Source organism: Stylophora pistillata, chromosome 1, assembly GCF_964205215.1.
Source record: "Stylophora pistillata chromosome 1, jaStyPist1.2, whole genome shotgun sequence".
Lineage (NCBI taxonomy): Eukaryota > Metazoa > Cnidaria > Anthozoa > Scleractinia > Pocilloporidae > Stylophora > Stylophora pistillata.
The window spans coordinates 57,146,801-57,172,375 of NC_142519.1; the positions used below are offsets into that span (position 1 = coordinate 57,146,801).

At 38.5% G+C, this 25,575-nt stretch overlaps 3 protein-coding genes and 1 long non-coding RNA gene across 4 annotated transcripts; 2 read left to right on the forward strand and 2 right to left on the reverse strand.

The window, feature by feature from the left end:
* Positions 1 to 248: 248 nt before the first annotated feature.
* Positions 249 to 9,745, reverse strand: LOC111327738 (uncharacterized). The gene is made up of 8 exons (XM_022931983.2): positions 9,491 to 9,745; positions 9,217 to 9,289; positions 9,071 to 9,097; positions 8,617 to 8,660; positions 8,018 to 8,071; positions 7,466 to 7,694; positions 7,209 to 7,388; positions 249 to 924 (listed from the first exon to the last, which is right to left on the reverse strand). The coding sequence occupies exons 1-8, from the start codon at positions 9,725 to 9,727 to the stop codon at positions 476 to 478; spliced, it is 1,293 nt and encodes a 430-aa protein (XP_022787718.2). The 5' UTR covers positions 9,728 to 9,745; the 3' UTR covers positions 249 to 475.
* LOC148743263 (uncharacterized) lies at positions 932 to 6,017 on the forward strand. Its single transcript, XR_015988692.1, has 3 exons — positions 932 to 1,751; positions 2,462 to 2,488; positions 3,068 to 6,017. It is a non-coding gene; the product is annotated as an uncharacterized LOC148743263 (long non-coding RNA).
* Positions 9,746 to 10,572: 827 nt separating the features above from the next.
* LOC111327728 (ectonucleoside triphosphate diphosphohydrolase 4) lies at positions 10,573 to 19,524 on the reverse strand. The gene is made up of 10 exons (XM_088725164.1): positions 19,300 to 19,524; positions 17,375 to 17,790; positions 15,642 to 15,896; positions 15,240 to 15,305; positions 14,326 to 14,432; positions 13,730 to 13,902; positions 12,562 to 12,865; positions 11,796 to 11,878; positions 11,463 to 11,624; positions 10,573 to 10,945 (listed from the first exon to the last, which is right to left on the reverse strand). The coding sequence occupies exons 1-10, from the start codon at positions 19,308 to 19,310 to the stop codon at positions 10,705 to 10,707; spliced, it is 1,818 nt and encodes a 605-aa protein (XP_088581290.1). The 5' UTR covers positions 19,311 to 19,524; the 3' UTR covers positions 10,573 to 10,704.
* Positions 19,525 to 19,605: 81 nt separating this feature from the next.
* Positions 19,606 to 25,141, forward strand: LOC111327734 (T-complex protein 1 subunit eta). The gene is made up of 10 exons (XM_022931977.2): positions 19,606 to 19,699; positions 19,877 to 20,030; positions 20,147 to 20,253; positions 20,963 to 21,088; positions 21,238 to 21,290; positions 21,536 to 21,872; positions 22,132 to 22,265; positions 23,238 to 23,390; positions 23,518 to 23,858; positions 24,733 to 25,141. Exons 1-10 carry the CDS (start codon positions 19,694 to 19,696, stop codon positions 24,948 to 24,950), a joined length of 1,629 nt encoding a protein of 542 aa, XP_022787712.1. The 5' UTR covers positions 19,606 to 19,693; the 3' UTR covers positions 24,951 to 25,141.
* Positions 25,142 to 25,575: the final 434 nt, after the last annotated feature.

The following is a 25,575-nucleotide window of genomic DNA, read 5'->3' on the forward strand; positions in this document are numbered from 1 at the left end:
ATGTAAGACATCAATTTTCATACGGCTGTTACATATTTTGTAAACACGTTATCAACCGATTTGCAATACCGAAAAAATAAAAAAACAACGTTTTGAAGGCATCCTCCTGTAGGACCATGATTTGGGTTCATTAAAGTTGAAGTCGGGTTTGATTCAACCAAATTGAAAAAAAAAACAAAAGAATTTCTAGAAGTAGTACGCTTTTCCTGAGTTGATTAAACCAGAAGGCACATGACTTGACCGGTATGTGATTTAAAACGAAAAAAATTTATTTTTTGTAAACACAGGGAAATGTCTCAACTGTATTTATTCTCCTTATCCAATCACCAAGCTTACATTATCCGATATTGTTTTTCTCAGCCCTTGATACAACTGCAACAAAATTTTGCTGTCCAAACACTGTTTCTCTTTTAGATCCCAACACCTTACAGAAACTTGACAGCGTCTTCTCTTAGTTTTCAACTACAGTTTGTTTCTATCGCACCATCACCCAGATTGGTTTGTTCAGATAACAGTAGCCTGCGATACACTTGGTACCACGAGCGCGGCCGTCGTCGGAAGTGACGTACTTATGCGATGAGCCGTCAACATTATTCCACATGTTAATCCACTTGTCGCTGCCAGCATGGAGTTCAGATACCCCACTGTTTGAATAGAAGTGCAGCTTGGATATTGTGACAAAACCGGAAGAGGGATTCCTCTTATTGTGGTCTGCTGGGCTGTACTTGTAAAACCCATAGATATTCTTGTGGGTATTGTAAGTTGTGCCCATCAAGAACTTGTCGAACTCTGTCTTGTCCCTATTTGGAGCGCCCGCCTTCCTGTTGTAAATAACCCGGATGGTATTTACATCACTGAACCGGAACATAACTTCTTCCCAGTCCCCCATATAAGGGTGAATGTGACTCGCTGCATCTGCGTACCATGACGAGCTTTGCTCAAGAAAAAAATTCTCAGCAGGCATCGTAAACTGATGCCGAGGTTTGGGGAAGAAGGCGTTGGGTGGATGTCATCACATTAATTACACCACAATGTAATTATACAGATTAGCGTCCACGAATCCACGAGAGATACGCGATTGCGTGCGAGTTAACGCGGGGTCATCTGTTGGCGATGAAAATCAAAATCATGAAATGAAATGAAGTTTGTTGTGCGCGTAATGGTCATAAAATACTGCGTTTTCTCTGTTTCTGCCTGTTTCCTTATAACGACATTTTTAATCACGTAGTCTTTCAAAGATCCTTCCTTTTCACAGAAGAGGCAATACCGGCGAGGCGCCGTATTCGAAAAGCCTTTCTTTCGATTATTTAAGTATGATTCTTTCGCTTGGTTTGCCATAAAGCAGTAACAAAAGATATCGCAATTTTCATGTGCCGCACGACCTGAATAACAACCGTATCGAATTTCCAGTATTGCGTCACTTGATGGATCGATCAGTGTTCACGCTTTGCGATCGTAGTACACGATGTCATTGTTTTGGTACAAAACCTGTGGCGGTCGCACGACTTGGCCTCGTATCCTGGTTAAATTCTTACCAATATTATAATATTAAACCTCGACGAGATTTTTCATGTCGAAATGTCGAAAAGCATCATGTTTTCGATTTCGAAACCATTCGAAATGAAGTCATAGAGGCAGTCGGATTTTCGACGTGCGGCTTTCCACCGGCTAACTTAACCACGCAGAGTTTTTGCAGGATTACAAGTGCCACACTTGACCCTTGCAAGCATTGGTATCTACTTTTGAAAGAGGTATGTACGTTCCTTTGCGTAAATATTTCATATGCGATGTATTTAAGATATTTCCCGACGAAATCCAAAGTGTGGCGACACGGGAACTTCAGCCGGCCAACTCATCGTTCGAAGTTGTGGGGTTAGCCAGGATTCCCGACCTCGTTCACGTTGTGTTCACGTTCGGTCTAATAGCTGGTCTATCTTCTTCTTAATAAACAATCCCCGACGAACTTATTAAATCTGCGGGATTTATGACTATCGTAAATCTGGTGAACTCCGCCACGCTAGACTTTGAGCCCGAAGGCGCGAAAAATTTAACTTTTGGCGCCAAACTCAGTCACGACTCCGAAGAGCTCGCTTCCTAACTTACCGAAAGATCAGCTAGAGTAAATTCCCTTGGAGTGGAACTGAAGAAGCTTCGAACACAGATTTCTCATCTCGAATCAGCATGGAGTCAATTTTACAGACCCTTTTTTCCACCTCAATGTTCGTACCTTGTCGTGGTGAGGTGGCTTGAGTGCCTCAATGACCAATTGCAATACAATGCCTTTAAAGAATTCAGCTTCAGTTGGTGGGCTGTATTTTCTGCAAGGTAGAGGCCAGACTAACACGGACTTTGTCATTGTAGTCATTGCTATGATTATTATAATTATCATTATTATTAATGATTTTGTTATTGTTATCATTATCTTTATGATTGTGATTGAATCATTTTCAAAATGAAATAGGCTGCTCAATGAGGATGGCATGCTAAGGCAAGTAGATTTTCATTTATTTACCCCCCCTCCCCCCAAGTAGAAATTCAAGTGTTTCTGATAGTTTTTCTCTTTACTAGAATGTTAGAATGCAGAAGATTTTCTAAGACATTGTTCAGAGGGCTTGTCTTAAGTAGTTGTTTTCTGATTCAAAACCACCTGCCTAGTTCTGTTTCTCTTGGTTAGTTAGTCCATGGACTGTTGTTATCTGATGGCAGAACTAACAGGTGGATCTGTTTCTCTTGGGTAGTCAGTCCATTATGGGCTGTTGTTATCTGATGGCAGAACCACCAATCTGTTCTGTTTCTCTTGGGTAGTCAGTCTATGGACTGTTGTTATCTGATGGCAGAACCAGTCCCTATTTTTTTCAGCTCTATGCTGTCAGTCTTTTATGGACAGTTATTTTTATCTGATGGCAGTTTTAGCTTGCTCTTTTTGTTTTGAAAAATGTGTTGCTTATGCTGTTTGTCACGTATCATCTGTTATTAGTCGGAGGCACTTTGGTCAATCAATGCTATCATTGTCTTCATTATTATTATAATTGTTAATTCAGCTGCTACTCTTCTCTCTTTGCCACAGGGCCCACTACAGACAGCACTAGCTTAATGAAGTCCCAAAACCTTTCACAATGAGCCAACTCAAGAATTGCAGTCCTGAACAGTTTTTGGGGTTTTCCTGGCTTTTCTTGAGATTATTTTGTCTCAGTTTCAATTACTTGGATACTCATTCAGCTAGACTAACAATAACACCATTTCGTTCATAGATAAACATTGAAATAATCATAATAGTAATATAAATGATAATAATAATGATTTGTTATTGTTATCATTATCATTATCATTATCTTTATGATTGTGATCATCATTTTCAAATTGAAATAGGCTGCTCAATGAGGATGGCATGCTGAGGCAAGTAGATTTTCATTTAATTCCTCCCCCCTCCCCCCAAATAGAAATTCAAGTGTTTCTGATAGTTTGTCCCTTCAATAGATTGTTAGAATGCAGAAGATTTTCTAAGACATATTGTACAGAGGTCTTAAATAGTTGTTTTCTGATTCAAAACCACCTGCCTAGTTCTGTTTCTCTTGGGTAGTTAGTCCATGGACTGTTGTTATCTGATGGCAGAACTAACAGGTGGATCTGTTTCTCTTGGGTAGTCAGTCCATTATGGGCTGTTGTTATCTGATGGCAGAGCCACCGATCTGTTCTGTTTCTCTTGGGTGGTCAGTCTATGGACTGTTGTTATCTGATGGCAGAACCAGTCCCTATTTTTTTTTTCAGCTCTATGCTGTCAGTCTTTTATGGACAGTTATTTTTATCTGATGGCAGTTTTAGCTTGCTCTTTTTGTTTTGAAAAGTGTGTTGCTTATGCTGTTTGTCACGTATCATCTGTTATTAGTCATAGGGTGACTTTGGTCAATCAGTGCTATCATTGTCCTTAGTATTATTATTATTAACTCAGCTGCTACTCTTCTCTCTTTGACACAGGGCCCACTACAGACAGCACTAGCTTAATGAAGTCCCAAAACCTTTCACAATGAGCCAACTCAAGAATTGCAGTCCTGAACAGTTTTTGGGGTTTTTCTGCCTTTTCTTGATTTGTTTTTTAGCCCCAGTTTCAATCACTTGGATACTCATTCAGCTAGACTAACAATAACACTATTTTGTTCATAGATAAACATTGAAATAATCATAATAGTAATATGAATGATAATAATAATGATTAGATTAATGGAAATAATCATAGGAATTATAACCATCAGGATAATGAACATTATTTCTCTAACTATTGTAAATATTTTTATCGTTATTATTATTATTATTATCATTATTATTGTTATCATTGTTATTATTATTATTATCATTATTATCATTATTATTGTTATCAATGTTATTATTATTTCCATCATGAATTATTAGAGATGCTTGGAAAAAAATGATCTATAGTTCCCTCCAACTCATTATTCTTTCAGTTAAGTGAATTAAGACTTTGTGAACAGTTACTGCTTTATTCTGTCATTCCTGATGACCATAGAAATTGTGAAAGTCCACAGATATTATCCCTCTAAGAGTTTCTCCAGGTGTTTTTTTTTCCTCTGAATTTGGTTACAACAGAATGAAGGGCATCAGAGTATAGTGCGCCCAGCTAGACATGAATTGCATTAATATTACAGGGTCATTTTGCTGTATTCAGGGCTTAATCTTAGTCTTCTACAGACAAGTTTGTACCTCTAAATGCAAAACACATTTTACAAACTTACAAAAACTGCCAAGAAACAGCTACTAAATTTATGGAAACATGACGAACAAGTCAAGGAGACTGTGTACTACACATCATTGAAATCAAAGTATCACTTTAGGAACATAAAATCGCAAGGTCAGTTTCCCATTTTTAGTGCCTGAGAAAAGATCAGGCCACCAGATTACTTCAAATTCCCTGGTTGCTCGTCCATCTCAATTGCCAACAACCATTTTAGTTTACTGGGTGAGAATCGTGCTTGATTTCTTGCCCCATGCTCTTAATTGGCCGCCTGTAAAGCTTGTTGAGAGTTTAACAGCTACTACTTGCAGCAACCTCCATATTCCCCCGATAGCTTTTCTTAACTCTAATGGTACAGAACTTTGATGACTCAGACCAGAAATAACATCATTCACTCTACCATCCCTGTAATAAAAAACTTTGGATTTTTCTCTCCATACAGGGGGCCGCAAATGTATTTTTACCCTCGCACGTTTATAAAAGCATTCGGCATGCCTGCTAACAAAGCTTGGATGTATGTTTCAGGAACTTAGTATCTTTCAACTCGACACCATTTGCCTGAAACCAAAATAATAATTACGAAAGTTAAGAGATTATTTACTTCTGGAGTGAAATGTACTAAATGATTTGCCCTTTCAAACATAAACCTGAGTTATCAGGTTTTGTCAATCACAAAATTACACGCCGGGTTATTAGTATTCCTTGGGGACCTTCCTATATTATCATAAATATCTAAGACAAGCAGGTCATTTAGCTAGGTAATCTATGTTAAAAACCGCGCTGTACAGCACTTCGAATTATTTTCCTCACTAATTTTTCTCACACTGCAACTTCGCGTACAACGCAATTATTACTACGCAGTCATATCTGGTGTCCAATTGGGAGAAGAGCTTATTATTTTTGTTTAAGAGGTGAATTGCGATTTCTTGTATGTCCCCTATTTCGTCGAAGAACAGCTCGAACAAATACTGAAAGTAATGAGTAAGTCACTATGAACAACTACTGCAAAGTGACAGCACTATCGAGCCAAACTGAGAACTGTTCTTTAATGATTTTTAACATGAACCACCAATTCTTACTATTTTTAATTTCTGCGTTTTAATAGACTTTGACATGTTCTTGAGAAGATATTAAATCGGTTAGCGCTGTTGTTCCCTTCTAAATTATTTTGGTGGAAGCGCCTCAGAAGACACTGGTTTAACTAAAACCATGTTGGGCGACGTTACATTTTGACTGCACAACCCGCAATTAAATTTAATTTTAACAGCTATTCGAGTGTGTGAAGAACGGAAAAGAGCAAAATTACATACCATCGGCCTTTCGATGCACGGACGAATTAAAAATTTTTACAATTCCACTTATCCATTGCTTGTAACTGATAGACCTTGTCCTTATTCTTGCGGGAGGCCGTACGATCTGTTGTCCATTGTAGAACTTGGCAAACAGCGCACTCTGCCTCGAGCGCAACAATGTGATCTTTCGATTCTCTATCTCACTAGCGCAGTTGTTGTGTTGAACATGGACGAATAATACATCGCAGCGTGTCTTGTAGATAGCTAGAGATGCCATGCATGTTTAGGATAAGCGCTGAATACGGACGAGCGTGAAAGCCGCCACTGAAAAAGCACAATCGACCGTTTTTCATTGTAAGGATCAGGTCTTTCACACAGCTGTCTGAATTAAAGAGAGGAAGAACGTCGATCTCGCTCACCTAAGTAGCAAAGTACACCACGAGCGGCGACGATGATCAAACACCTGGAAGATCACCGTGGTGTCCCTCTACTCTTTGGTATCATAACCAAGAGCGAGCCCTTTCGACTTGTCACTAAGTTTTACGGTTTATAAAACAAAGGCCCCGCTCTACACAAAGCCTTAAAGAATGAAACACTAGAAAAGCTTACTTAGCTTGGAATTATAAAAATTTCCTTTCTTAAAAATCGAAGATTTTCATGGTTTCCGTAACTTCGTATTTTTCCAAATTTCCTCTTTTACATGTTATGCTGTTTTGCATTTTCTTCAGCGTATAATTTATTTCAGCGTCGATCATTTATCATCCTTAGAAGAAAATATTCTGATCTTTACGATTAACTATAAAATTGCTTTGGCTTACACTGTGCGCATAGAAGGAGCGTTAAATTAAACATGAGTTGATTCCACGCGAGGGTTTTACCTGGAAAAATGCCTGCACACGAGCGACAACGACATTACCGCGTGTCCCTTTCTGGAAAACATTCGTGTTATGACAAGAAAGGTCAGCTTAAGGGTTTTGGGTTACCCAAACTATGCAATTTTGACGCCGAAAAGTGCCAAAAAGTAATTACAGAAACTTCATCCGCAACACCTTGAACGTGCTGTGGGCGCGAACTGAGATCTTCTCTTACAGTTAATTATTGCCAGGCGGAACTCAGATCCGGCTTAGCCTAATTTGCATAAATTTTTTTGGTGGGCAAAGCTCGTCATGTAGTTTTGGCAGCTGATGGTGAGAACGTTGTTTCGATAAAGACGAAGCTTGGGGACATCTTTGTGGCAACAAGTGTCCAACCTCCACTCTCGGTCTCCATGTCGCAAAAAGCCTGGAACGAGTCCTCTGTCGAGCCTCCGTTTGGGTCGATCCAGTAAAGTCCGCTACCACGACTGCCACCTGAAAGGGACCGTTAAGATCATTTGAGATCGTCTCAGCTCATTCAGATTTCAAACCTCCGCAAAACATAATCTCACCTGATCTTAGGATATCCCTACAATGACGGCCAGGTGTGCTGGCCATGTGACCTTTCCCTCCAGTCATCAGTGGCAACCAATTGCTTCCATCGCACAGGAGCAAGGCATTTTGGGGGACTTTGTAGCGAACAGTGCCAGCAGTACGCCTGGTACATTTCGCAGCGGTGTCACCGAATTTAATGACTCCTTGAGGTGATTTACTTTCCGGACCCGGTTCGCCTTTTTGACCCTGAAAAAGAAAAGTTAAAAAGGGTAAGATTTATATAGAGGCAATCCGGCTTTGTATATTGTGCGGGCTTGCCGAACGAACATTAAACTAGTAAAAAGTGCAAACAGCAAAAATTTTCGTTGTATTTTTGATGGTCTCTAGGTTTCTCTTGCGTGGTTCAAATTAAACTATAGAGCCAGATGGACTACTAAATTTCACCCGTTACTAAATATATAGTGCTTCCGAATTTTCTTTGTCTTCCAACTTTTCTAGAACTAGAGAAATACTGCCTTGTGTAATATAAGACAACACTCTTACACGATAAAAGGCTAAGCTTAACTAACCTTTTTCCCCTCAATTCCGTCTTTTCCTTGAATGCCCACTTCGCCTTTGACCCCCTTTATATGAAAATAATAAGAAGGATGATAGCAAAATGAAAAATTACAAAATTACGTACAGTGCTCTCAGCAGGTTATAAATTAAGAAGACAGTGCTTCTGATAGTTGGGGTACACTGTGGTTATTTCGCTGACATCATTCTTTATAATAAGACATTCATTAGTATAGACCACACAGGTGAATGGTGCTTTTAGTACGCGCTAATTGGCTAGTTCGGAAGTGAATAGCAAGTACTATTCACCATGCACCGAGCAGTCGAAGAGACAAAATCACACGTCGAGCGTTAAATTTCTGACCGGAATTTTGTTACTTCAATAGAGATTTACTGAGTTTTTTTTACTAAAACAATTATTCACCTCACGATCAGTGCTGGTAAGAGTGACGCATATTATCTCCACTTCAACGAATAATTGTTAATTATTATTTACTACTGAATAGTTTTCTTTGATCTGCCACTTCAGAGAAGAAATTGGTTTTTCTTTATCTTTTCCGAGTTAATCTGTAGCGGTTTTACAAGGATTAAATTTCCCGTTTGCTTCACAAACCTTTTCTCCCATTTTTCCATCGCGTCCGTCGCGGCCATCCATTCCTTCAATCAAAGATTATAAGAAACGGTGAAATATGAATAGTACATCTTGTGCGGTTGAGAACGTGAAAGTCTTTATGTCAGACGAGGTAAGTAAAAAATATCATTGTAATTGTAACTTTACGATTTGGAATCAGTTCACATTCTAGCGGAGACTGCCACCGCTGAACATTTTTAATTCTTTCTCAGATCCGATCTAAATCAACACGTAGACTTTTCGGTGCGATTTTGCCAGTTTATCACTCTGAAACGTTCAGAAAAGATAATGAAAAACAACTTCTTTTGGTAATGGCTTGATAGGCCTGAAATAAATCTGCTTCATAAATCTAGCTGGGAGAACAACTAACAGTAAGTTATCTAAAATCATAAGTCAGTTTCAGGACTATTCTTAAAGTTTTGTTTTCAATACATACCATTTTTCCCATCTCGACCGTCTCTACCTGAGAAAAAAGGAGAATGAGGCTTGTTATCAATAAAAAAAGTAGAAAGATAGATAGATGGAGTGAATAAATAAAGCTCGATTAAAAGGTGAAACGTTACGAACAATACTCTCAATTACCATCGCGACAGTTACAGCATTCCTTTGAAACAGCCTTTCCATACTGCCTTCGTTGTGTAACATTTGCAGAGTTCTTGGAAAAAAAAAATATCGTAAGTAAAACTTCCAATTTCACACACCAGGAGTAAGGAATAATTCGAAAATATGGGTGACAAAGAGTGGCAGTCACGTAAGTCTTAAATCTAACCAGAAATAAAACTATTAAAATTTCAGTCACAAAAATGCGAAATGTGTGACCCAAGTTTTGATCGTGACTCAGTAAAAGCAGATTTACCTGTTTGCTTGATTTGCTTTGCGAGGTTGCCTGAAAACCCAAGGCAAAAACAAAACTCAGTGAAAAAAGTAATTGGAACATTTTGGCTTCCTTTTCGTCATTCCTTGAACGCTTGACCAGATTTAAAAGAGTTTCAGAACATATGAAAGTTGTTAATACAATTTTTTTTTTCACCTCAACCAAACGAGAAAAAACGGCAAGACAGAAAACTAGACTATTTGTTATGGTAATGATCATTTCAAGTCACGAACATATTCTATAAGGAAGTTTCTTTATCTCACTGACAGAGACGTTGTCCATTTCTGAGTGACATTTAACCCTGCAATAAATTTTCAAGAGTGTAGTACAGTTCCAAAATGAAATTCACTTAAGAATAACGGCTCAGTAGACACAAACTCATACACTGATGCCTTTTCATGATGGCGCACTGCTTTCAAATAACGTTTACGGTTATGATTCTGTTTTAGCATATTTTTAGTAATAATATCTGCGCCGGAGGGTGGATAAAGAATTTATTCAATACCTATTTTTCGTTGTTATCTTCATCAAGTGTGCTCGCTTAAACCGTGTTATCGCTGATTTCTATGTTGACATGATGGCGTTATTATACCTGATTACCACTGAAGAGGCATGGGTCCGCTTCAATAAAACACCCTTACTCTACAGACGGTTTTCCCAACTCTTACAACGTAAATGATTAAGAAGTAAATTCCTACTGAGAAGGAAAACGACTTTCACAAAATAATGTATTAATAATTGAGACGGAAAAAAATAATTACAAAGATACGAAGAGACCAAACTCACTGGCAAATGCTGAGGGAAATACAGGGTGGACGAAACTTTTGGGATTTACACAGAACGAAAAATAAAATACACAGACGGGGCGTGAAACTGGACTTGAGAGGAGTAGATATAACCTCAAGCGAAATATATACTTAGGTATGTAAGAATACCTTTTCTGTGGGAGGGTGGGAGGGGGAAAGGAACGTACGCATGTTGCTGGGCCTGTAAGAGAGAAAGCTTAACCTGTGTCAATACATCTTTTTGTCGAAAAACCAGTTACAAGGAAAAAAAACAAAGAACTTGATCTGCTTTCTTTTTTAATTTTTTTTTTTAAGTTAAATAACTATATTTAATTCCTTTGTACAATGAACTAAAATTTCCATAATTTTTTCTAAATGTTAGTATGGCTTTCTACTCCAGTCCACTTTCTGTTATATCATTGGAATCTTCTCTATGCTGGGTATCACATCAACTTTGTAAAGTACAGGCGATGAGTCGAAATGCCAGATACTAGAATTCTTGCTCATGCGCCGTAGACGCCGGCAGTAGAGCAAGATAGCGGCTAAGACTGTTATGCTACACACGAGGAGAATGAAACGAAACTGAAGGTCACTGGCGTAACTCCAGAAAGCGTGGTAAGAGCTCTTGTACTGCGAGTGTAACTGAACTTCCCTGTAAATTGAAAAGAAAACGGTGCTAAGATGAAACCAATGCGTACGAAAGAAATTTCCAAATAAGTGGCGAGAGCAATTTGAGATTGCTATGGTTTCGCTCTACCGCGACCGACGATTGGTCAAGAAAATTCGCGTCACTTTCTAACCAATCAAATAAAAACAACTAATAAACAATCGCGACTTGGTAACTCGCATTTTCCCGCGCTTGTAGTGAGTCACGTCTGTTCACTTTGAGTTCTCATTAGTTACTTCGAATATTCCTATTTGTTCTTAATGGCCCTTGATATTACCTTGAATGCGATTTAAAAACAACCCCTGGAAAAGCGTTGTATTTATGAAAGTGACTACAAAATACTATAAAAGAAAGTTAGAGCTCTGTCCCCAAATCAGCCGGGCGCTTTGCCAACATATCGCAAAACGACCTCCTTCTAAAGGCAAAACGTTTTAAATAGAAAGACTACCAAATGGCCGAAAACTAACGGACTATCACACCGAGCGGACATTTATTGCCTTACCTCAGAGGGAGAAATCTGGTTCGATAGAGTATGGCGCCGAGTGTCCACTGCACTTCTTTGCCGCGAATGTAGAAGGCTGAACGTAAATTGCTGTAGTTTTGAGGAAAACTGAAGCCTTCATGAAGAACTGTGGTCATCCAAGCTGCTTTGAAACACTGAAATCTGATACAAAAAATATTTCACCATCATTAATATAACTGTTCAAAGAAAATAACGATATTTATATAATAATAAGGTAATGGAAATTTATTCGATTAAATTCCGCCCAGCACCAAGGAAATTGAGGCTAGCGCAACTATGGTAACTCAGAAAGTTGCTAATAAACTGTCTTACTTGAGCCTATGATCATCAGCAAAGGGGTACAGGCCCTTAGAATGACGTGACACCAGAACTGACCACCTTGTGCTGCAGAACTCCTGAAATAGTATTGAAAAAATGTCAGTCAAATTGTCAACAAGCCTTTTCGTAATAACTGTTATGATTATACTAACATACTGGGCCCAGTTGTAAAAAGGGCGGATAAGACAACCCAACTGAAAAAGCGCTATCCAGTAGAAAAGTGATAGCAAAAGGGCCGCCTGGTTAGCTTATGTTGCAGAGCGTCGGACTGCCGTGCGAGAGGTCGAGGGTTCAAGCCCCAGACTGGACCAACATTCAGGGTCTTAAAATAACTGAGGAGAATGTGCTGCCGTTGCTACGATATCTGCAAATGGTTGGAGATTCTAGTCTTCTAGGATATGAACGAAGAACCGTAGGCCCTATCTCCTTCATCTTCTCTGTACTGGTTAGCAGGGGTCGTTAAAGAACCCATACAATTATCGCAGAGAGTAGGGAACGTAGTTCCCGTTGTCGTGGTGTGGCCTTGTCATTGTTAACGCGGGATCCACTATAACTGGCTGAGCTGTAGTGGTCTCCCTGCCTGAGATAATTAGGCGAAGCTCAATAAATCAATCAATCAATCAATCAATACTGCGCTATCCACCGGATAAATATTTATCCACTGGAAAGCGCTATCTAACCTTCGAACAACCGGGCCTGTTCTTTTTTTTCAGCTAAATATCAAAAGCTGTTTGAAATTGCTAAGGATCGAAAATCTCACCTCTACAGCTTGCTTCATGCTGCTTGCACTGTACTGTCCCCCGATTCTCAAGACATCATGCATTGAATACCAGTACTCGGAGAATCCGTAAAATTTCACGGTCTCGTAATCAATACGAGGCTGATAGACCGCGTTAAACGAACACGGCTTTTTCGGGCAGGGCCTGGTACGGTTGAGTAGCGGAAGAATCAGCTCTTTACATTTGACATATTCTCCTGTTCCAAGAAAGTTGTATTTCTTTCCCTTGTAAGTTCCTTGCTCTGTGCATTCAGCGGGTAAACATGGATCTAGGTAAGCACCAGATCTGTTGTGTATGCAAAGAGACTGGTCAACAATTAATCACCGAAGTGGAGGTATGTGTCCATCTCTTTCACCGACACTGAGGTGAATAATTGTTTTTGTATATATCACAAAGAAACCGAAAAAATTAGTCCATTTCTGTCAAGAAACCGAAAATGGTTGGAATTAAATCATTGACGAGCGATTTTGTCTCTTTGGGCTGCTCGCTGGTGGTACTCATGGTTCACTTTTGAACTAACCAATCAATGCGCGCGAAAAATATTGTGCACCTGTGTGGTATATACTTAAAATAATCAAGTATCTAAATAATTATAAAGTAATTACATTATACCATTTTTTGGCATATCGAAAGAAATAAACTAGTTTTTTTGGGTTTCTGTTGTGGAATTACAAGAAAATTTTAGTCTAAAAAGTGCCGCGCTCTATCAAGAAGTAAACTATCGGGGGAAGTTAGGGACCTGGAATGGACTCGTTTCAGCCAGAAGCAGTGGTGGCGATACTCACCAGAAACTATTATAATTGTAACTTTCACTTAACATCATTTATTCAGTATTACCCCGATTGCATGTTCGCGTGATTGTCCAGTCTGTTTTGTTGTCCCCCTTTTTACTTTCTTAACGCCCTACAGTTAATAATATCATAATAATAGTACTACAGTTTAGGTTTCTGGGCATAAATATGTTTTGGGTCCTTCTCAGAGCATTCTATAACCCTTTCACTTAGGTGAAAATGAATCTATATTGTACCCGAAACACATTTATGCCTACCAACAGGAACTCTATGGTTTATAACACTAGTTTGAAATGCTACTGAGGATCAACATGAAAACATTCCTATCCCCCTTTACTTAGTCTCCCAGGATACTTACTCGTCAATGTTTAGTGTTTTATTCTTGGCGATGACAAACTTTGTGTATCTGTCTCGGGCCGCATTGCCTCCAAACCCAAGGAACGTAGCAACATATAGATGGTAATTATGGGTAGTTTTGTGTGAGTCACAACCCAGATTTACTTGCGCTCTTAAATCCGATGGAACCCATACCTAAAAGAAAGAGAAGTATTTTACTCTGAGATCGTTACCTCACACCTTCAATTGGATCAGCTTAACTCTTTCACTCCTAAAACCTCATTAGTACTTCTCCTTACTAATATCAACTGATAATCCTTTTGTTGATATATTTCTTTATTCTCATCACTTGTCTGCTTGATATTGTATTGATATTGTAAGGAGAAATTCTGTCTTGGTCACTCACGGAAGTTGAAGGGTTTGGGGTCCACAATTATTTACAAAGTATACCAGACTATGTCATGTAAGTAAATTTAAAATTGTTATATGGTAAACAGATGAAGGAATTACAAAACTTCCCTTTGAAATAATCTCAGCTTCATGTATTTTTTTTATTATCATTGTCATTATAACTGTCATCTTCTTTAAGTCTCAGGATGTTATCCTCTAGGTACTTACAGACTTCCCAACTTCAAATGCAATTTGTGCAGAGCCTCCACCCATGTCAAGAGACCCCACTGTGCTTTTACGGTTAACTTCTGATGCGCTGTTGTTTGGTGGTGACTCTGTTGCAATTAAAATCAACCAAGAAAAATCACAAATTTTTACAAAATATGTTTTTAACAATTGATTCTTGCTTTTGACATCATAGTTAATTGCTAAGTTGTTTGCTTCTTGGTTAGGAAACCCTACAGATTTCTTCTTTCATATTTTCAGTCTGTTTCTTGAGCCTAATTGCTCATAGTTATTCATTATAAATGGACATGCAGAGACATTCCACAAGCCAGGAAGCCCCGTTACCTTTCTACTGAGGCATGGTTATTTTTATCTTCAATCTTTCCTGGGTTCCTATACATATGTAAACAGTCTCCATCCCTAAGTAGGGTTATGTTATTCAATGGACACACCTCTGCTTTGAAAACAATAAACTTGTAAATACAAAAAGTTTGTTTTTGACAATTTCGATTTCTTTGTAGCAGACTAGCTTTATCAAGGTTTCTTATGAGGTCATTGTGGGAGATGCAATGCTTTAACAGTTAGCACAGTACTGCTGGAGAGTTCTGCTTCAAGACCTGACTAAGCCAATGTGTTGTGTTCTTGGGCAAAACACTTTACCCAACCAGTGCCTTTCTATTACCAAACTGTCAGGGAAGCTTGACAAAATGCCGAGGGGGGTAGGGGCTAACTTACAATGGACTGGTGTCCCTTTGAAGGGTCACTTCATGCTACAGAGGATGTAGTTTGAACCACTTGTTACAAAGTATCATTGTTGAGTTCTTCTAAAAGATCATCACTAATTCATCAGCTACATGAAGCCAAACACTTCATTTGATGGAAATTAAAAGCTTACAAAATTAGGTTATTTGAATTACCTTGACTATCATGTGAATGATCAAATCTTCCCAGCTCAAAGTTGACTCCAATCCATGAATAAATTCCTGTGAAAACAAGGTATGCCCTATCTCAAAACATTTTCAATATCCATAAAGATTATTGATGACTAATTATTCATTGCTCATTTTGTGCACCTTGGTTTGGTAATAGAGCTGAAAGTACTACAAGTTCTCCAATTCAAAATCAGAATGTTATTTTTATGTTTTCCAAATTAGAATTTTCATATTTTATAAGTTTTTTCCATGAAAAGTTTATTTTTGATTGGGGTAACTTCTTTAAGGCCTCGAAGGAAAAAATTGTCAAAGTACATCTGACAATTACACAAAGCAATTACAAAATTTCCAAAAAAATAATGTCATTACAATGGATTAAAAATGTACCTTCTTGCTTTCCTGTGATGACCTCAACATGAGATGACGTGAAATGGAAGTTGTACTTCAAAGGAACATCCACTCTCAAATCATCTAAAATAGCTTCTTGATCAGTAACAGAAAGCATTCGCATGCCAGCAGTAGCCAGGATATAAAGAGGTGTTTCTTTGTGCTTGTGTTCAGGAATTTGTTGTGCAGCAAAGGAAAGAAGAGGATCAATATAGGATGATGCTTCTGACGGCCAATTCACTTGACTAGAGATCCCTAAAATCACAGATATAAAGAATCCATAAGAAATACAGTAACTGTACATTTGACTCTTCAACTCCCATGAGTGACCAAGACAGAATTTCTCCTTACAATATCAATACTATATCATGCAAACAAGTGATGAGAATAATTAGTAAATAAACCCCTTCGGGTGGCTTGTATACCCGCTGATAATGTCCGCGGCTGAGAGACTGTTCGAAAAATGAATACTTGGCTGAGAAGCGAAGCTTCGAGGGCAAATATGAAATTTTGAGGACAATCTCTCAGCTAAGGACATTATCAGCCGACATACCAGCGAGCCAGAATGGGGTTTATTTATTTTATAACCCTCCCATTAATTTTCACATCACAATTAAACTGCGCGTAAGCACAGTAAAAAAGCCAGTGGTGATCTGATGGCGAATGCGCGTGATTGATGCAAGCAAGCAAAAAAAAAAAAAGAGGATCGGGTATCAGCGGGTATACAAGCCACCCGAAGGGGTTTATTTACTAATTATTCTCATCACTTGTTTGCATGATATAGTATTGATATTGTAAGGAGAAATTTGTCTTTGGTTTCCTTTCATGTAAATAGGACAACAGAAAAGTTGAAACTCTCATGTTGAGTATGTTTCTTTTTCATGGAAAAAATCGGAGGACAAATATCGACGCAGACGGGGGTTATTGCATGATAACTGTCCTGTGATTTTGCACCACATGACATAAAGAAACCAATAAAATCACGCCAAAATTAATGGGTGGGTTATAAAGAAAAATATCAAGGAGAAGATTATAAGTTGAACCAATACTTTTAAAATTCTCCAAACTAACATCATAAGAATTACTGATGAGATCTTAGGGGTTAGAAGGTCATCTGTACCAGCAAATCATGTTTTACTAAATGTATCCTGATCATTTCCAATAAATACAAGGCTGTGCTCTAAGAAAAATTGAAAGGAGCCCAGTGCTCTGAAACTGTGAAATCCAGAGTGTCCAGCATATGCTTTTTATTAAAAAACTAAGATTCCTGAGTCTCCCAAGAGCAAAAGTAAGGTGCCGCGGGGGGGGGGGCCACCAGGCACTGCTAGACCACAGCCCTGAAATAACATATTAAACACTTGGAACATTGCCTGAAAAACTGTATTTGAGCACATTTTTGTTTTCTGGCAAGTGGATTTATAAGGAGTACTTAACACATTCCTCTTTACAGTATCATCCCTGAATCACACATTAAGATCACAAAAATAAAGAAAATGATCACCAATTAAGGAAGCTTTTGATTATTTAACAAATTCTCCTTGTCAGCACTTAAGGAAATGTTAAGAGAACAGTATGGAGAATATGCATACTGACGTTAGGGTGTAAAGAGTTCATTTTAGGCTTTAATCACACCTCATGAAAACTGAAAAGCCTTTGCCACTCTCTCTGTACACCTGAGAGGGGAGGAGTAATAATTCAAATGCTATTTGTAGAATCAGCTGCGAAGATTATACCTGGTTTGATTTTCATCCTGACAGGATTTCCTCTGTTATCTTTCATTTGTTTAATTTGTAACAACTCATCTGGATTGCCATTATGCGGTGGCCAGTAATAAATAAACACACGAGATCCACTACTTCCACAGTCAATAACAATACCATAATGATAATGAGAATCAGCTCCATGTTTATAAAAATCTGTTGATGCAAAGCGTCTAGTTCTGTTACCATACCAGTTCATGTTACCCACAAGAAACAGAGCTCCAAGTAAAATTATTGTGATAAAAATAAATACTAAAAAAATATAATTTCGTAGAGAGTCTTTCATATGTGAAAATAGTCTTCTTGTTGAAGAACATGTGCTGTCTGTGGAGGAAGAAATTATTCCTGGTCTAAGAAAAGAAGGAAGACTCGTCCATCGTATTGAGATCCTAAAAAATTAAAAAAAAAACAATTTATTCATATCTTATCAGCTGAATAGAAAGTTATCTTGACAAGAGAACTGTTTCTACGTATGATGCACGATCCTTGCAGTAGAGAGCGCTATTTATGCAATAGCGAAAATCAGACCTGAAAAAAATCAGGCCTGTAAGGGATTCGAACCACTGACCTCTGCGATACTAGTGCAGCGCTCTATCAATTGAGCTATCAAGCCAACTGGGAACAGGCCATTAAGTTGATTCGTAAGAAACCCATGATGATAAATCAGATACAATGTATATATGAAGTTCATATATTTTGAACTGCGGTATTAGATACGTATGATGCACGATCCTCGCAGTTGAGAGCACTATTTATGCAATAGCGAAAATCAGACCTGAAAAAAATCATGCTTGTACGGGATTCGAACCACTGACCTCTGCGATACTAGTGCAGCACTCTACCAATTGAGCTAACAAGCCAACTGGGAACAGGCCGTTAAGTTGATTTGTAATAAACCCATGATGATAAACCCGTGCATCATACGTATTTAATACTGCAGTTCAAAATATATGAACTTCATATATACATTGTATCAGAACTGTTTCTGTAATTACAAGTTAATTTAGTTTTATCAAAGGAGTTGATATTGTAAATTGGCCAATGCAAACAGTCTCTAAAACTATGGTTTCCAGCTCTAACCCTTTGTCATTAGCTCTGTCGAAACGCTGAGTTTAAAACATCAGCTTTTACAAACTCTTTACAGAGGCCAATTTATATTATGTTAATAATACCAAAACATCTTGTTAAACCCCTTCCCGATGATGCAGCACCATCACAAACATTATGGGCCAATCAATTTGAAGCTTCAACAAATTTCTAGATTATTGAGCACCTGAGAGAGGACCTCATTGATTTTTCTAATGTGTTCCTAAAACACCCAAAGAAAGAAAAAATCTTCTTGGTTGATTTTCTCTCAAGTTTTAAAATTTTTCAATTCATCATTACAATGATCTCATCTACATCGAAATTTAATTCATACAATAACCCAACATAGGATTTCTTCAAGTAATTTAAGTAGTTACCTTGCTTTCTGTTTTGTATTATTTTTTACACAAGTATGGAGGTCTTCAATAACATCACGATATATTACGAATTGAAATTTCGTATACTATTTTTAATAAAAAAAAGTCTGAGTGATCGTGTGTGGTTAAATAAACGCTATCTCAATACCGAATGCACGCTACACTCAAATGTTTGTCTAAAATTTTTTTATCAATCAAATATATATATATATATATATATATATATATATATATCTATATATATATATATATAAGCGGATCGGACTTCGCGCCAGACAGGATATGAAATTATCCATTGTGGAAACCACATCCTCTCTAACCCTCTAACCTCATACATGGCTGAATCACATCACCGAACTTCCCTTACATGGATATTGTTATCGATAAGATTCTGTAATAACATATTGTAGCAAGAGGTACAAGAAATTAACTTACCGACCGACCATTCTGTATTTTCTGTCTTAATCGGGGATATTACAGAAAGATTGCCGCAATAACTACAGTTATTTACGAGTCTGAGTGAATAATCACACCATGCCTCCTTCATGACTCCCAACAAAAATTGATCGAGACCATGATTTGCTTAAAAAATAAAATGTTCATCAATAACCAAAACACCGGCTAACTGAGGAAGCGCCACGTCTGTCTTCACTCACGCAAGATTACCTGCGGTTGATCAAATGAACAGGACATTGTGTATATAAGAGGAAGGGATTTTTAGCAAATGAGCCGTGCGATCAGCGGGTTTGTTGACTCCTTATGCGCTAAATTTCAAACAAAATTAATATATCTGCGCAGCTGTTTGGGAGCCATCGCCTGACAAGAAATCATGATGGTGAGATACCCATTAAAATCTTTCTTCATCTAGAACAGTTAAGCTAAATAGGAGGATTACACTTTTGACACGAGAAGCACAAAGATGCCTCTCTCACTTCATGAACATTTTACTTAGATGCGACGCACTAAACCAAAATTATTCCGCTCACATGTTTGTCGTGTATTATTTTGACAGCAACCGGGTATAATTTTGCTCAAGGAGGGGACAGACGCCTCGCAAGGTGTTCCTCAACTCATCAGCAACATTAACGCTTGTCAGTTTATCGCTGATGCAGTTAGGACAACTTTGGGTCCAAGAGGAATGGACAAACTGATCGTAAATGGTCAAGGTACGTAGGCCTGTGTGCAGTACACCACACTCTCGTCCTTTTGAGAACACATGTACATTTATGAAGAAATTACAGTACTTCATTTTACCTCTCTTTTATTATTGATCTCGGTGTAGGGAAAGCCACGATATCCAACGATGGTGCAACAATTATAAGCCTTTTAGACGTTGTTCATCCTGCAGCAAAAACTCTCGTGGATATTTCAAAGTCGCAAGACGCTGAGGTGTGTAAAATTTATTCGAATTTTAGATTTCTGTAGTGTACTTCTTTAAGTGCATTTGTAAGTTGAGTTAGACAGACAATGATTAACGTTGCACACTTGCGTTTACAAAGAGGGGGCATCCGTTCATGTTACACAAATTGTTACACACCGTATGCTCTGACCCACCCCAACCCACCCCTCCCTTGTTGAAAAATCCTGTTATTTGCACTTATTTGTCTTCTGGATCATTTGTATATTGGGCTTCAATTTTCCCTGCTAAAGGAACTCAAGGTCTTTCTCTGATTGGCTTTTACCCATTTTTTTGTGTCTGGCGATATTTCAAAAATCTTTCTCTGTACTACCAATGTTGCCATTTCTATCATTATTTCATGAGGTGTCATCACACTGCAGACTTATCAACTCTAGAGATATTCTCACGGCTAATAAATTTTCAGTGTACTTACATATTTGAAATGCCTAAAATTGGTTGATTTTATGGCTACTACCTCCTATGGGGGCAAATCTTATCTAAAATATTAAGTACAGTAATACAGCCCATGCAGAAATAAAACCTTGAGAACATTTAGGGTTTATAATGGGAGAAACAAGAGATGTAAGGAAATGGAGTGGATAATGTGTCCATCTCAAAAAAAAAATTTCCTCAAATAACTTGGAAAATTCACTTGTTAACTGAAAAGCTGTAAAGTTGATCTGTGCAATCAATTTGTAGGTTGGTGATGGAACGACAACTGTCACTCTTCTTGCCAGTGAATTTCTAAAGCAAGTCAAACCGTTTATAGAAGAAGGAGTCCATGCACAGGTTGCTGTGAAGAGTTTTAGGAAGGCTGCAAATTTGGTGTGTAAAACTGATATTTTTGAAATGAAGCGCCACCCTATGTATCTAAATGAAGGATTTTTTTTACCCTTTTGCAGTTTAAACCTCTGCATGGTTGAATTTTTTGTAAATGTAAAAGTTTTGATTTTTCTCTTTATATTGGTTTTCAGGCCATTAGTAAAATTAAAGAGATTGCAGTTAAAATAAAAAAAGATGACCCCAAGTAAGTAAAATAAGTCATTGACAGTTTCACCTTCTTAAAAAGTTAATTATTTTATCATTTAAATAATTCCTTTTACACAATCTTTAACTTATACTTTTTTATATTTTAACTGTTTTATAGTGTAATAGACAACCTAGATCTGAAAGATAACATGTTGTATCCCAATTCCTTGGTCAACGATTTTCCTAATTGTCATCACTAGTGCAGATTTTATTAAAGTCATGGTGAACTTTGTGATCTTGTAGAGAAATGCGAGTATTGTTGGAAAGATGTGCAGCTACTTCACTAAATTCCAAACTCGTAGCTGCCCATAAAGACTTCTTCTCCAAGATGGTTGTGGATGCTGTAATGCTTCTAGACGATCTTCTTCCACTGAACATGATTGGCATAAAGAAGGTTAAAGGTGGAGCCCTAGAGGATTCACGGCTCATCGCTGGTGTGGCCTTCAAGAAGACATTTTCCTATGCTGGATTTGAAATGCAACCCAAAAAGTACAAGAATCCCAAGATCGCAATGCTAAACATAGAGCTTGAACTAAAGGCAGAGAAGGAAAATGCAGAGATTAGACTTGACAACGTGAAGGTAGAAAGACAGAACATAAGGTGTGATGCGGGCATTATGTTGAGGAGCACCAACACCTTGTATAGTCCTTATTAATTAATTATCAGTACTCAAATGAAGATTAACCTATTTTCTTTTTTATCATTATGATGGTATTAGAAAGCACTTACTTAATGCACAGCTCTGTATATTAAAGTGTGCTCCCCTTCTAATAACTGTACACAATTATAATAATTACACGAGGCTTACTATGGTTTTAATGGTTTTCTCTCTTCCACAGGAGTATCAGCAGATTGTCGATGCAGAGTGGGAGATCCTATATGACAAACTGGACAAGATAGTTAAGAGTGGTGCCAAGGTTGTTCTCTCAAAGCTACCCATCGGAGATGTTGCTACACAATATTTTGCTGATAGGTTAGACTTTCTTTTATCATATTTCCTCTCTGAAATGCAGCCCTCAAATATATACCGCACTCAATTAACCCATTTTAATGTTAATATGCATATTCTCCATACGATTCCCTATATGTTTCCTAAGGTGTTGTCAGGGAGACATTGTTCAACAATCAAGAACTTATTTAGTTGGTGATCATTTCCTTTATTCTCGTGACCTTACTGTTTGATTCAGGGGTGATATTGTAAGGAGAAATTAGTATTGATCACACTCTTAGGACTCAAAGGTTTCATTTCAGTCAGTAGAGGCACAAAGACCATTGCATGCTGCCCCTTAACAAAAGCTTCACCCAGCAGGGGGCATTTATTTTAAGGAGTTTTTGGAAGTAAAGTATGGTACAAGTCTGTTATTATCCTTCCTTCTTGTCTTAAATATATCACATTTACCAGACAATTGTGATGCTTTCACGCCAGGAAAGTGTCCAGGGTTCGTACGCGTCTTAAAAACCCTTCAATTTCAGGAGGCCGATTTCAAGGTCTTGAAAGTACTTGAATTTCGTTTTGGGTCCTTGAAAGTTCTTGATTTTTTATTGAACAACATCGAAAAATATCTGCTTTTGCTTTGCACCTTCGGTAAACCCAAAACATAGATGTTAACAGAAACATTTTTCTTGGTTTTGAGGTAAAATTGTCATTACAAAAAGTCCTTGAAATTTCTAAGTAGGGTCCTGGAAAGTCCTTGAAAAGTCCTTGAATCTTTGGCCTGAAAAAGTGTACGAACCCTGAGTGTCTCATTGGAACTTGAACCATTTTTCTCTTAAAAATACTATTTGCAAAGGATTCACTGTCAAAAGGAAAGTGGGAAATATCTGCTGATATTTCCCTTTTTTTTTTTTAACCTTGCATTAATTATGATTAAAGTTGCCGTTTAGAGGTACAATCAAATTGGGAGAGGGTCTAGCATGAAGGCACTGTGGATTGGTTTGTTTTTAGGGACATGTTTTGTGCTGGTCGCGTTGTGGAAGAAGACTTGAGGAGAACCATGAAGGCTTGTGGCGGTGCCATCCAAACAACAGTTAATAACATGACGGATGACGTTTTAGGCGTGTGCGAATTGTTTGAAGAAGAACAGATTGGTGGAGAGAGGTAAGCAATAATGTGTCATTTTGTTTCAAAATCAGGTAGTCAGCCTTTATGAAGTGGTTATCTAGTTATTTCTGGAGGGTTATCACTTTTCAGAGGTTGATGGTATCAATTTCTGCTCCTGCTTCAGGTATAACATCTTTACTGGTTGTCCCGAGGCCAAGACATGCACTGTCATTCTGCGTGGTGGAGCCGAACAATTCATCGAAGAAACGGAAAGATCCCTGCATGATGCTATCATGATCGTAAGACGAGCGATCAAAAATGATGCAGTTGTGGCAGGCGGGGGTGCCATCGAAATGGAACTAAGCAAATACCTGAGAGATTTTTCTCGATCGATAGCGGGAAAGGAACAGCTTCTGATTGGATCCATGGCCAGAGCCCTGGAGATCATTCCCAGACAACTGTGCGACAATGCAGGATTTGATGCGACCAATATCTTGAATAAATTGCGACAGAAACACTTTCAAGGTAAGAACCAGAAGATCGACAGCAGGTTTCGATTATTCGCAGGCTGGGGTAGTCTATCCACGGAATTAATCTTATTCACTGGATAGCGCGGTACGTTTTATGAACAATTTTACTCCGCTGATAGCTGTATTCGCCCTTTGATCAATTATGGCCTGTATGTTGCATGAAACCTATAATGCAAGTATTTCCAGGCTCTTAACGAATAACAAAGGGACTGCATATCAATACAGGGTTGGTATGGGGCATAAAACTGTAGGGATGGCAGTGAAACAAGTGTTAAATTAAAACCCAGTTACTGGCAGTTTACCGCCGCTTGTAAGACCGCTGACCGCCCTCTGTTTACTCTGCGAGGACGCCCTTGTGTTTGTGTTAGTGGGAAAATGATTGAAACCCCCCCCCCCCCCCCCCCGAGGAATTCACACCGAGGCCTTTTTTTAAAGCTGTTATGGTTGATTAACGACTGGGCCGGGTTTTAGGTAGCTGAATTTATGTACAAGTACCATGGATGGATACCATCACATATGGGCGATTTTGAACTTTTGATGTTGACGCAAATTCTCGACACCCGTTATTCTACTCAAGACTTGCGATTTTACTCAAAATCTTAAGTGCAGAAAATGAAAACGATTCTAAAAGATTTTGAGTTTTGAACACAATGCGTGAGAACTGGGTATGAGAAACTTTAGGGAAGATTGTGCTTGAAGAGTACTAGTTATGACATCATCTCGAAAGATAAAGTCAGCTTCCAAATACTTTCTCAGAGGTCTTAGTTTCGACTCGCAGGAAAAAGAAGGAAATTCCATTTATCGCTACCCGACATTTTTTTCATCTGCAGGACCTTTTTATATTCGTATCTTTTCCCTTCTTAATTTAGGTGGCATGTGGTATGGTGTGGACATAAACAACGAAGACATTGCCGATAACTTCGATGCCTGTGTCTGGGAGCCGGCCATAGTGAAAATCAACGCCATCACGGCCGCAACGGAGGCAGCCTGTTTAATCCTGTCTGTGGACGAAACAGTGAAAAACCCCAAGTCAGGTGGTGATGGTCCCCCTGCACCCGCAGGAAGAGGGCGTGGTCGTCCCAGATGAGAATTGGAGCCGTGATCGTGGCGTTGGAAATTTCACTGATGGCAATAATATATTGGACACATTCTAAGGGGCTTTAGGATACGACAAAGCCTTACGCCTGTGGCATAACTGTACGCTGAACTGTTCCGAGAACGAGCGTGAAAAACGAAAGTAACGAGGCATCAAAGAATAAAGAGTTACTGTTATGTTTAGCGGTCTTGACCTTAACGATGATTTTTGTTTGTGTGTACTCAGCGATATTTTGAATCGTACGACATTGTTTTAAAGTCGTCGAAAAAAATTGGTGCCTGTATGATTTGTGTTGTGGAATTCGTTGTCTCTGTCGTGGCAAGTCCTTATTCAAGTTGGTTCGTTCTACAATTTCATTCAGAACCTCCACCATTGTCGTATTGATTTCAGGGCTTTTTAATGAGCCCTCAGATACACTGCCCTCCGTCATTCTTTGTAAAGTAGAGCTGGAGAGGTCGAGGAAGCACTGCTCTCTTCCCCCCACCCCCCATCCTTCTCCGCTCAACCCCCCCCCCCCTCATCCTTCTGCGCTCTTTCCTGTTGAGTCGTCAAACTAAGAGCTTCAATGGGAGAATCGCTTGAGCAACCACTCTTACTTTCAAATGTCTCTCTTAAA